The sequence below is a fragment of the Equus caballus genome, chromosome 16, assembly GCF_041296265.1.
Source record: "Equus caballus isolate H_3958 breed thoroughbred chromosome 16, TB-T2T, whole genome shotgun sequence".
Classification (NCBI taxonomy): Eukaryota; Metazoa; Chordata; class Mammalia; order Perissodactyla; family Equidae; genus Equus; species Equus caballus.
The window spans coordinates 51,784,386-51,796,070 of record NC_091699.1 but is presented as its reverse complement, the minus strand read 5'-3'; the positions used below and the strand labels follow the sequence as shown (position 1 = coordinate 51,796,070).

General features: G+C 49.1%; 1 protein-coding gene across 4 annotated transcripts; it reads left to right on the top strand.

The window, feature by feature from the left end:
- Window positions 1-3,886: 3,886 nt before the first annotated feature.
- On the top strand, window positions 3,887-9,707 carry CCR5 (C-C motif chemokine receptor 5). Of its 4 annotated transcripts, none has more exons than XM_070236877.1 (4): window positions 3,887-4,031; window positions 4,451-4,604; window positions 4,692-4,744; window positions 6,340-9,707. In XM_070236877.1, exon 4 carries the CDS (start codon window positions 6,351-6,353, stop codon window positions 7,407-7,409), a length of 1,059 nt encoding a protein of 352 aa, XP_070092978.1. In that variant the 5' UTR covers window positions 3,887-4,031; window positions 4,451-4,604; window positions 4,692-4,744; window positions 6,340-6,350; the 3' UTR covers window positions 7,410-9,707. The 4 variants fall into 4 exon arrangements, with proteins under 4 accessions (XP_070092978.1, XP_070092979.1, XP_023475533.1 ...); XM_070236878.1 differs by having other exon boundaries at window positions 3,945-4,074; XM_023619765.2 differs by having other exon boundaries at window positions 3,966-4,604.
- Window positions 9,708-11,685: the final 1,978 nt, after the last annotated feature.

Sequence of the window (11,685 nt, the reverse complement as noted above, 5' to 3'; positions counted from 1 at the left end):
TCACCACTTTGGCACCATGTTTGTACCCTGACCCAGGGGTGCTCTCACATCCTCGGGACGTCCTTGCTGCCTCAGTGCCACACCCTGTCTCCACCATCACCTCTCCCATGTCCTCTTCCTCTGCTCAGCTGGTCTGCTGCCTAGTGGATGCCCCACCCAGGAAGGAGGTGCTGGCCTCCCCTTCTTGCAAGTCCCCATTCCTCACATGATTGTCTCAGAGCCCCTCCCATGGCTTTGTGGAGAGGAACCCTCCTCCTCCCCGTCAATCCCACCCACTTCTACAGCCCTCTCCCCCGCAAGCTTGTCTCCTTCTGTGGGACACGGTGGGAGGAGTTGACCTGGTGATGGGGGCACAGGGCTGATTCTGTCACTCTTTGTCAGCCCTGGAGGCGGTGGGTGAGCCCAGGTGTCAGTGGTTTTAAAACTGGCGGGTACTTGACACCTGTTGCCGTCAGCCTCAGGCCGTAGTTGCCAGTTCTGGGACAAGAAAAGTCCCACATGATATCCTGTTATCACAGAGCTGAATCGAGAGCTACAGGTGTGATCCGACCCCTGAAGATCCCAGTGGCCTGTGATAGACCTTAATCGGTGCATTCGGCTTCTGTCACTGCACCTAAGATTGCGTTGGCCCAGGTCTGGGCCCTGATCCGAAAGCAATACCCAAAATGCACACAGCAGACGCCCCCACTGAGTGAGTGGGTTTCCAGCGCGTCCGGACACATCTAACAAAGGGCAGAGGCAGCAGCCTGCAGGCCTCTACTTGGTTCGACGACGTGCATAGGGCATGGGGGATGTACTCGTGGGCTGGGAAAAGGGGAGGCTCTAGAGGACAGAGACAGCGGGAAGGGAGAGGACAGCACAGTGACCTCCCCACCCCGCTCCCCATGAAGCGTCTGAGGCAGAAGGCGAAGGACTGCTGGGAGTCACAGCACCCAGCATCATTGCTGAGGCACACAGGTGACAAAATGCGACCCCCCGGGGGTGGAGTCTTCCTATTTTGCGAGGATCACGGGGATCTCTGGTTCTCCTGGTGAAGGTGGCTTTGGGGCCACTGGGAGCATCCTCCTGGGCCGGGATACGAGCACTGACAGCAACATGCAAAACACAGTGTCCACATTAGTGCACCACAGAGAGAGCCCGACTGTCATCGCAGAGCTCTGTCACATCCAGTCACGGCATTCTGTTCACCAAAGGAAGCCAGACATGAAAGGGGACAGCATCTGTGATGGCATTTATATGAAGTTAAAGAGCGGGCACATCCAATCCATGACGACAGAGGTCAGAGTGGCCCTTGCCTCTGGGGGAGGCTTCTGGGTGATCATCTCGAGCTGGGTGGTGGTTCCCTGGGTGCATGCATGGCAAACCTCTCCACGCTGACACGAAGGATTAGTGGCCTGTGCTGCATGTGAGTGACACCTCAGTAAAAGTAACAAAGAACTATACTCACAAAGAGTTTTTTAACAACATGAGAAAATGTCTATACTGCAATCTTGAGCAAAAAAGAAAAGAGCATCATACAGAACTGGTGCTGTGAGGGGACAGTTAAGCAAAAAGTATGCACAGCAAAAGGTCTGGATTGAAACATCAAGTGTCAAGAGGGGTTGTTCTGAGATTGTGAAAATGTGCCTAATTTTGTTCCTACTTTCTATTTCTCTGTTTTTCCTCATCTCACACAATGAGAATCCTACGTTTCTGTGGCCCATTGCACTGTTGACTGACACAGACCCAGAGCCCACTCGAGCCCCGGCTGTGTTCATGGCAGCCACTGTGTGGCAGTTTCAGCTCGTCGGGCTCACGCAGTGGGCCCTTGGCACCCAAGGGGAAGGCTGACGTTCTCCCATGCTGGGGGAGATGCTCTGAGTCGACGGTCCAGGGACGGCGTGGGCAAGGAGAGTGAATGACCCTTGGAACTTGGGTGCAGTGTCTAGGTTTGGAGCAGTTGTCTAAAGGCTGGCCAGTGCCCAGAAAGGAGGACTGGCACCAGACACTCTCCAATATGGATACCAAGTCTAGAGTGACAAGCCAGTCTAAGGCTCATGTCTCCTGGGGAGCCTGAATGCCGTATATATATGTGAATGAGACTCTGCAACCTGGAAGGGCCAAGGTAGAAAGAGAAGCAGAGAAACAAAGTCACAGCATGAGAAACCCCTAGTTTGCAGTCACTGTTGTTTAAGCCAGAACAATGTTCCATTGATGAAATGCTGAAGAAGTTCCCATGGGTCCTCACTTCCTCGTGCATCCTTGGGATGAATCCCGGTCCGAGAGGTGACCTCACCTCACCTCTGGACCCAGAAACCTGAAAGGAGGTAACGCACCCTGCTAAACTGGGCTTCCTTGTTTCAGCCTCTGAATCCTCACCCTGTTTCCCACCCAACGTGTATTTTCCAAACCAACCTGGCCTTGGAGTCGTTTAGTAATTAAGGGGGGAGCTGCTTTGGGACCCCCAGGGCTAGCACATCACTTGACAGATGAGGAAATGAAAGCTCAGAGAAAGGAAGTATCTTACCCAGGGCACACCACAGTCAGCAGCAGGGTCTGGGTGACTCTGAGGCTGCTCCACTACTCCAGGCCGCCCTCTGCAGGTGGGCACGCCTTCACGAGCTCCACCACCCCTGTGACGGAGACCCAGAACACAGGGCAAAGCCTTGGCTCCTGTGGTCAAAGTAAGACCCGGCCACTGTCACAGACAGAAATGTAACATTTCTCCAGCAGCATCTGACAGTTCCACCCACGTGCATCGCCAGGGCACACAGAATGCTCTTCAGAGAAACAAACTGAATTTAGCTGACCTATTTTCTATGAATGTGCATGTGGATCTCTGTGTGGCCCATATTTCACTGCTTCAGTAGCTCGCAGAGGGCCGGGATCTGCAAAGACCCTACCCTTGTTGTATCATTTGATCTTGACCGCAGACCTATCGAGTAGGTTTGTGTTTTGGGGTTTTTGCCCCCATTTTACAGATAAGAAAACTGAGGCTTGAGAGTTTCAGTAACTCGTTCAGAGTCAAGAAGGAAACAGTGAAACCGGGGTTTAAACCCCACAGCACGTCTGCAGAGTCCAGTTCTTCATCACCGCCTCTCGAATTGCCCATGCAGGATGAACTGGAACATCTTTTGCACGATTCACTGTCCTGGTTTTGATTGCTGGTCGTTGGGCGCTGTTGTAACACAAACCATCACCCTATATGGGCTGGTTCTTGATCGCTGGGCTACTTCTGCCTTTCCTGGCTTCCCCGACACTCATTTCCTCCTGGTCTCTGAGCACCAACCATTAGCTTCACCCTTCCACCCTCTAGTTCGCTGACACTAATCTGCTCTAGACGGGGACCCCAGCGAACCAATTTTGTTAGAATTTTATAAAATAAACTCTCTCTAAGAAAACATCGCGGAATGAGTAACTAAGACTTTGAGGTTTATTGAGAGAATATTCTGTGCTAAATCCTGGACGGGGCTGCCTCACAGAATCCTCCCAACAGACCCGGGGAGCAGCTGGAGTGTGCAGCCCAGCGCACAGATGGGAAAGCTGAGGGTCGGGCAGGCCTCAAGCTCGGGCGTCTGCCTGAAGAGGTCGCTTGCTCAGCCCGAGGGGGAGGCTGCCTCCACAAGCTTAGGGTCTCCTTTGCCATCCCTTAGCTCAGAAGCCAACGCTTCTTACCTCATAATGAGGAAACAGACACCCCCAGAGGGCGTGCTTGTGGCTCAGGAGCGGCTCTCCCCTGTGTTCTCAGCTCTGTTGTCAACAGTTGAGGTTTGTAGATAAGGAACCAACCACGAAGAAAGCTCGATGTGACTGCCTATACAGTAGTCTGCTCGTATGATCCTGAACCTGACCCTGTCCCTCTGTCAATTTTTGCCCATTTCCTGTTGAAAATTTCTCATACTCCAGATAGACTGTGTGCGTGGCGGGAGGAGGTCCGCTGCCTCTCCATCTGGCCCAGCACAGGCGCTCACAGGTGCTGCTGGCGTGGAGGGCTGCAAGACAGTGACGAGGCAGAGGGAACATTCATAACGACACCCCCCACCGCCCCTCAGGTACCTGACGCGGAGAAAGCTGGGCGACGTGTTTAGCTGCAAGGTGAACCTGTAGTTAAAACCCTTTAGACAATGTTATTTTAGTTTACAGAGAAAAACAGTATTGAGTGGTGAGCGAGTGTGTGAGTCGAGGTGGGCGGGGGGGATGGGAGGAGAGTGGATAAAGGGGAGCGTGGGGTTGGTGTGAGGCACTCCTGTCCCACTTTGAAGTTGGTTCCAGCTGGTTTTCCTGGAGGACAAATAGGAACAGAATCAGAATCTCTCACCCTTTTCGCCTCACCACCGATAAGCCCTGAGGTCTTGTAGACATCATCTGCTTCCTGGACAGCAGTTTCTTTCAGGAAATGAGGGCTTTGGACTAGATGGTGTGAATGTCCTTCTAGTTCTAACATCCTTCAGTTCTTTCTGTTTTCTAACAGACTGCGCAGTGGACGAGCAGAGAACCAAAAGAAGACGGCGCACTCGGGGGAGACGGCGAGTACACTCTCAGACGGAGGTCTAGTCTCCAGCCTATTTTTAGCTCAATAGGAAAAAAAAAAAAAAAGAAGAACTGTTCTCTGATTTTTTTGCCTGGTAATATACTTGTTCATTAAACTCCACCCCCTTTCAAAGAAGCTGCATTTCCTACTTTCACACTGTCTATATGTTTGATTCACACAGCTCAGCAGAGCAGAGCAGCTGAGACATCTGTGCCCTGACGAGAAGGCCTCCTGGTAAGTCACCTCCCAGCCCCTTTGCCACTAGTCAGCTCAGCTCCTGGCTGAGTAACAGCCTGTAGAGGAAACCCAGAGAAGACATTAAACCATACCAGCTGCTCGTAGAACTATCCTAAAATACCATCTTTGAGACAAGGAAAGACTTAGGATTTAGAAAGAGTTTCAGACCATGATAACATCAAAGATATAAAACATGATTATGAATGAAAGTTTTTAAAGGGAGAATTTTTTCTTTTAAACCCTCGCCTTTCAAAAGAGAGATTTTCAGAGAGATGATGGTTGGCCAAACTCTTGGAAGAGGTTATCTTCTGGTGAGGAGCACGACAGCCTCCGCAGGGGATGCCCTTGAACGTGGGGCCAACCACAAGTTGTGTTAAGTCTGGTTCTTTTGTTTCGTTTTGTTTTTCCCCAGAAAAAAGGGAAGCCTAAATATTCTCCAAATTAATATCAAATTGCAATATGATATAAAGTTTTCCTTTAATATATCAGTTCTGCAACACATGGAGTGTATGATTCCTTTGCTGGCTCAGAATTTAAAGGTGAAATTTTCTGTGTGCTTCTCCCAGCTGCCTAACGTGAGGCACAGGGAGCTTGAGACGTACAAAGATAATTAGAGGCAATTCTGAGCCGAGCAGTGGAGCTGAAGTAGACCAGGCAAGCCAGCAGGCTGCGAAGGGGCCAAGCTAACCCGGAACGTATGGTGGTGAATGAAATATTTTCCACTTGGCCATTTCTCATGTATGTGTGGGAGCTCTTAGTTTTAGCAGCTCAGGAACTACAAACACAAACTTCAGAGACAATGTGAGACAGGCAGTCTGGCGTTTACAAAGTGGCTGCTGGCTCCTATGACCTTGTGAGGGGCATGTGGGCATGATCCCCTTTCATTCTGACCACAATGAGGTGCCAGGCTAACAGTCCCACTCCTTAGTCCTCTCACCAAGGAGGAAGGGTGGCATGGTGGATAAAAGTGCAGGCTGCCTGCATTCAAAATCACTTGCCTCCTAGCTGCGTGTCTTTGGGCAAGTTACTCATCCTCTCTGTGCTTCAAGGTCCTTATGTGCAAAATGGGGACAGTAACATGACCTGCCTCCTAGAGTCAGCTTGAGGTTTAATGACTGAATGGATGTGAAGCTTAGAACACTGGTTGGCATGCAGAGCGCCCTTGGGAACTGGTCATGATGACTGGCACACTCGTGGGGATGCTCTGAGGAAGCTAACTCCAGGGACCGGCAGCTTCAGCACGGACTATAAGACGGTGTTGGACGGCGCCTGACTCAGTTTCTTGAAATTCTTATCAAAGCCCCATTCACTCCCTGTGGTGACAGAACACCAGATTTTATTTGGAGAGATGATGCTTTCGTGAATTTCCCCAACAGAGCTGGGCTGTCCGTCTAGTGAGCAGAAAAGCTGGCAGCAAACCTTCCCTTTACTAAAAAAGTTCATTGTTGGCCAAAAAAAGGGAGCTCAGTTAAATGTAGAAATCTATGTTCCAACTTTAAAAACCTAGTACTGTATAAGATGGCTTGCATCCATGGTGGGGTACTAAACACATTCCAGGACCTTATAAGAGATCACTGTTTCTTTACTCACAGGGTTGAGCAAGATGGATTATCAGACGACAAGTCCGTTCTATGACATCGATTACGGTATGTCAGAGCCCTGCCAGAAAACCGACGTGAGACAAATCGCAGCCAGGCTCCTGCCCCCGCTCTACTCGCTGGTGTTCATCTCTGGTTTTGTGGGCAACTTGTTAGTCGCCCTCGTCCTGATAAAGTGCAAAAAGCTGAAGAGCATGACTGACATCTACCTGCTCAACTTGGCCATCTCTGACTTGCTTTTCCTTCTCACCCTCCCATTCTGGGCTCACTACGCAGCTCACCAGTGGGAGCTTGGAAATACAATGTGTCGACTTCTGACTGGGCTCTATTTTATAGGCTTCTTCTCTGGAATCTTCTTCATCATCCTCCTGACAATCGACAGGTACCTGGCTATCGTCCATGCCGTGTTTGCTTTAAAAGCCAGGACGGTCACCTTTGGGCTGATGACAAGTGGGGTCACTTGGGCGGTGGCTGTGTTTGTCTCTCTCCCAGGAATCATCTTTACCAAATCCCAAAAAGAGGGTACTCGTTTTACATGCAGCCCTCATTACCCACCCAGTCAGTACCATTTCTGGAGGAATTTCCAGGCATTAAAGATGACCATCTTGGGCCTGGTCCTGCCACTGCTGGTCATGATCATCTGCTACTCCGGAATCCTGAAAACCCTGCTTCGGTGTCGCAACGAGAAGAAGAGGCACAAGGCCGTGAGGCTCATTTTCGTGATCATGATAATGTACTTTCTTTTCTGGGCTCCCTACAACATCGTCCTTCTCCTGAGCACCTTCCAGAAATCCTTTGGCCTGGATCAATGCAGTAGCTCTAATAGGCTGGACCAAGCCATGCAGGTGACAGAGACGCTTGGGATGACGCACTGCTGCATCAACCCCGTCATCTACGCCTTCGTCGGGGAGAAGTTCAGAAACTACCTCTTGGGGTATTTCCGAAAGCACATCGTCAGACGCTTTTGCAAAAGCTGTCCCGTCTTCCAGGGAGAGGCTCCCAAGCGAGTAAACTCCATTTATACCGGATCTACCGGCGAGCAGGAAATCTCTGTTGGCTTGTGACTTAGAGTGGTGTTTATACAGAGCCTGGGGCTGGGAGCAGTTCTTTTAAAAAGGAACCTACTATCATAGAGGGTCTAAGATCCATCCATCTATTTGGCGTCTCTTTTAAGTATATTAGATACTTTAAGCCCATCAATTCCAGAAAGCCAAATCCATGTGTTGATGAAATAGCAGCCTTCTCATGTCCCCTCCATGTGCATCAATTTATTGGGAAACTCTCCCTTCACTGCAAAAGTTCATTACAGGAAAGAAAAACTCCTCAGAGAATTGCTGATTCTTGGGTTTGCTTACCTGAGCAGGAATAACCAAATGAATTGTATAGCTTCTTACCTGTGCAAGGCAATGTACGGTTTGCAAATGTACTTAAAATAGGTCCTTGTCTTGCTGTGAGGAAAAAGGACATGAATGTGATCCACTAAGAAAAAACATCTTGGGGCCGGCCCGGTGGCATAGTGGTTAAGTTTGTGTGCTCTGCTTTGGCGGCCCAGGGTTCAAGGGTTCAGACCCATGGCGTAGACCTACCCACTGCTTATCAAGCCATACTGTGGTGCTGTCCCACATACAAAGTAGAGGAGGAGTGACGTGGATGTTAGCTCAGGGACCATCTTCTTCAAGCAAAAAAAGGAAGATTGGCAACAGATGTTAGCTCAGAGCCAATCTTCCTCACAAAAAAAAAAGAGAAGAAAAGAAATGACATCTTCCACGTATGAGCTCTTCTCCAAGGGGATTTCCCCTCCAAGTTGTGGTTACTAAGTTCCACAGATGTTCAGGACTAGGTAAGCCCTGTGGCCTGCTGAAGCTTCTTCAAAGAGAAGGGATTTGAGGTGGATCAGCTGTCGGTGGAGGAGAGGGAACTGAGCTCCAGGGTGCAGGGACTGCACAGGCAAAGGCTGGCTGTCGGGAGACATGGGGGCGTCCCTGGGGAGGAAGGCCAAGGCTGAGAAAGTGAGGAACTGAGACTGCTTTGCTCATCAAAACCTGAGGGAAGAGCAGGGAGCCCTGGCCGGGGTTGCCCAAGTCTCATTCCATGGGCAGGGCGTGACCTGGGAAGGAGACCAGCAGCAATCAGACCGAGCGAGGAGGCCCCCGCGTAGGCTGAGGCACCAGGGAGGAGAAGGAGGGGTGTATTTTCACAGCATTTAGGATGAGAGTCAGTAGAACTTGGGGCGGATTTGGCTTGGAGGTGAAGGGCAGAGGGGAGTCAGAGAGAGCCCCCAGGCTTCTAGCGTGCAGAGTGGAGATGGCCTAAAAGAGACGTCAAGCACGCAAGGAGCAGGAGGTTTAGGTCAAACACAGGAGGGGTTGGTGGAAGAGGAAGGGTCGGTTTTGTGAGCTTGAACACAGCCTCACGCAGGCAGACTCTGGGCTGTCTCTCCCTGACTGCTCCTGCCCTCAGAGCCATCCTTCCCACCCCAGCTCGGAGAATGAGGCATCTCCAGGGGGCTTTGAAACGCTCGGCTTGTGAACCATGAGCCAGAGGTCAAGGGACACCGTTAGAACAGATGCGAGATCTAGGTGAGGCCTGATGACATAGTGAATGAAAATCCAGAGCTTTATAAGCACTGAGTAAAGAGGCCCCAAAGAGCGGAGGGAAGCCCAAATGACTCAGATTCTGCCTGCTCGGGACACACCACTGTTTAAGTATGTCTTCATATGTAACTATCAGTAGGCAAAGGGGGCGAGGGACACACTCATCGGGGAGCAGGCCGCCTCGAGCTTTATAAGCTACAAAAGGCCAGTTGACTACCCTCCGTGTTTCAGGCTGAGTGTGGGGCTTTCAACACACCTCGCAGATGCCTTCTCCAGACAAATCGTACCCAACACTATGGGATTTACTAATTTCAAACGGAGAGTGATGACTTTATTTTGCATTTGCTACTTGTGTTATTTCGTACTTGCCTGAGATTGTTTTGAATGTTGGGGTAGCTCAGAGCATCGTAGTAAAGATGAAGTGAGGAAACATAAAAGAGTGAGGCTCCTCAGGAGAGCAAGGTGTCACAATAATAAGAGGTGCTACTGATTTCTCTCAAGCTCTGAAACATGCAACTGGAGGGCTGTGGCTGTCAACAGGAAGTGACTGGAAGAGCCTTTTCTTTGGCTCTTAAGGTTGCTGAGAGTACACAAGGGGCATATGACCCCAGCTCTGGGGCAATTCAAGGGCATTCTGATATCTTTGGGTGGATACATATATATATATATATATATATATATACATTTATATGATATTCTGATGTACAAAGAAAGTTACAAATTGCTTCGAAGAAATATGTATCTAATAAAAACCAACATCTCAAATGATGGTTTGTATTCTTGTTCTTGCAGTCAGGTGTACGTTTAGAGAATAGCACATAAAATGGTGAGAGCATTTTGTAAGCAGCTGTTTTGGAAAATTTCACACACATACACACACACATATTGAAAATTGTATTTCTTTTAAAATATTTTTAAAAGTTGACCCTCTCGCTGGCTCAACTTGCCAGAATAATTCATATTTAAAAATGCTGCCTCTAAAGAGGCAGTCTCTGAGCACCTGACCCTGAAAACTTTTAAATTTCAAATTTAATTCTAGTCCTCAAGCAAAAGAATCAACATATTTAGAAAAAGAAGAAAATTGATGTGTGTCCAAGCATATGTCGTGCATCTACGTTTGAAAATGAAGAAGGCAGGTAATGTCAAGGCCTGGTCATTGGTCTGCAGTCCTGAGTTGCACACACGTGAAGCATGAGGATGAGGTTGGTTGCTATAAAGTTTGCTTTTCTTTCACTTAAAATTCCTCCCCAAAACTGGGCTGTGATTGCAATGATGACGACGGTACCCATTTGGATTTCTATGCACGTGTCTCTTACCATCAGAGAGGATAGGCACTTCAGGTAGAGGTGACCTGTCTGGGTCATTCACAGTTTGGAACACGCTGGTTTTCAGCCTGCTGAGCTCTCACCTCCCAGAGCCGGCCACCATCCTACCTGGAGGTCCCTGAAGTGAGCAGAAGACAAGGACACCTGGGGCTGGTTCTTAGGACAGCTTCTCTCTAATAATATGTAAAGGGCTGCCTTGCCTCCATCTCTTAGGCCGAAAGGAGGCAAAAGCCAAGGAAGAGTGGGCGGGGCTGCAGCAGAGGGAAGTGTCAGGGAGAGGGAGACCTGTCCTGTACGATGAAGGCAGCAAGGCAGCTGCCGGGGCGTCAGGAGGCATCCGTTTTCACGGCCAATATACATGCACTTTGTATCCTTTTCCATCTTAATGAAGGAAGGTTAGCATGAAGAAAAGGCTGCCCCTGAGCTGTCTGCAGCCTTTCCAGGCGCATCTCCATCACCTCTCTCCCCATGCCCATTCCTTCACTCCTCCTTTGCCTGGACCCTCCACTCCCACCTCCTCTCTGCCCCTCCCCTTAGATCAGCAAACAAATTTGAACTCATCATGACCTTCAGGTTCTGACTCCACTCACCATCCCCTGGGGGAAGGTACCCTACTGCCTCAGCCAGAGGCCCGTGTCAAGCAGGACATTAAGTCCATGCCATAGGTAAAGTCAAAGTAAAGGTGAGCATCCTTAGCAGAGAGGAATGATGTGCAAATTCATAAGTCAAGATTCTGTTTACTCTTGTATTCCAAAGGTTCTTAGTTTAAACAGCTCTGAAAAACTTAAAACGCATTGGCGTTTCCGCTGTTGTGAGTAAATTTACAAGTCAATTATTTTCTATCTGAGGGAAGGACAGGCTCCCAAACTTGAAGGTCAACTTTCAAGTGTTAACCCTTCCCATGAAGGCAGAGACTTACCACCAGCTCCCCGGGGGCTAGGAGTGAAGACGTGAGCCGGAGAACAGGTCGTGAACTTTCTAACAGCCCTTGCTCGCGGTTTGTTAACACATCCACTCACGTGCAGTCAGACTGTGTGGAGCTTCCATGGACGAGGGTGGGTCGAAGGGGCAAAAACAGGACAGCATTTACATAACATCTTTGCTTTTACGTAAAATGCACTATAAAAGTCTTGCTTGCATTTTTCCAAAACAGAGTCAAACTGTAATATTTTAGATTATATATATGTCATAATTGTGCCAAATTTCCCATCTTCCTTCAAAATTTTCTGTAAGCATTTTTACAAGTTTTATATTTGGCTCCATTCTGTTACCACCTTAATTTGATTGTAAGTTCTGTGTTTCAGCAGCTTATTTTTGTTTCTTTTTCTTAAGGTGGTAGCTTAAGAAAGAATTTGCATAAAAGTCTTTTTTCAAACTAGTTGCAATGGAAAGGCCTTCACAGCCGTTTAGAACCTTGGGCT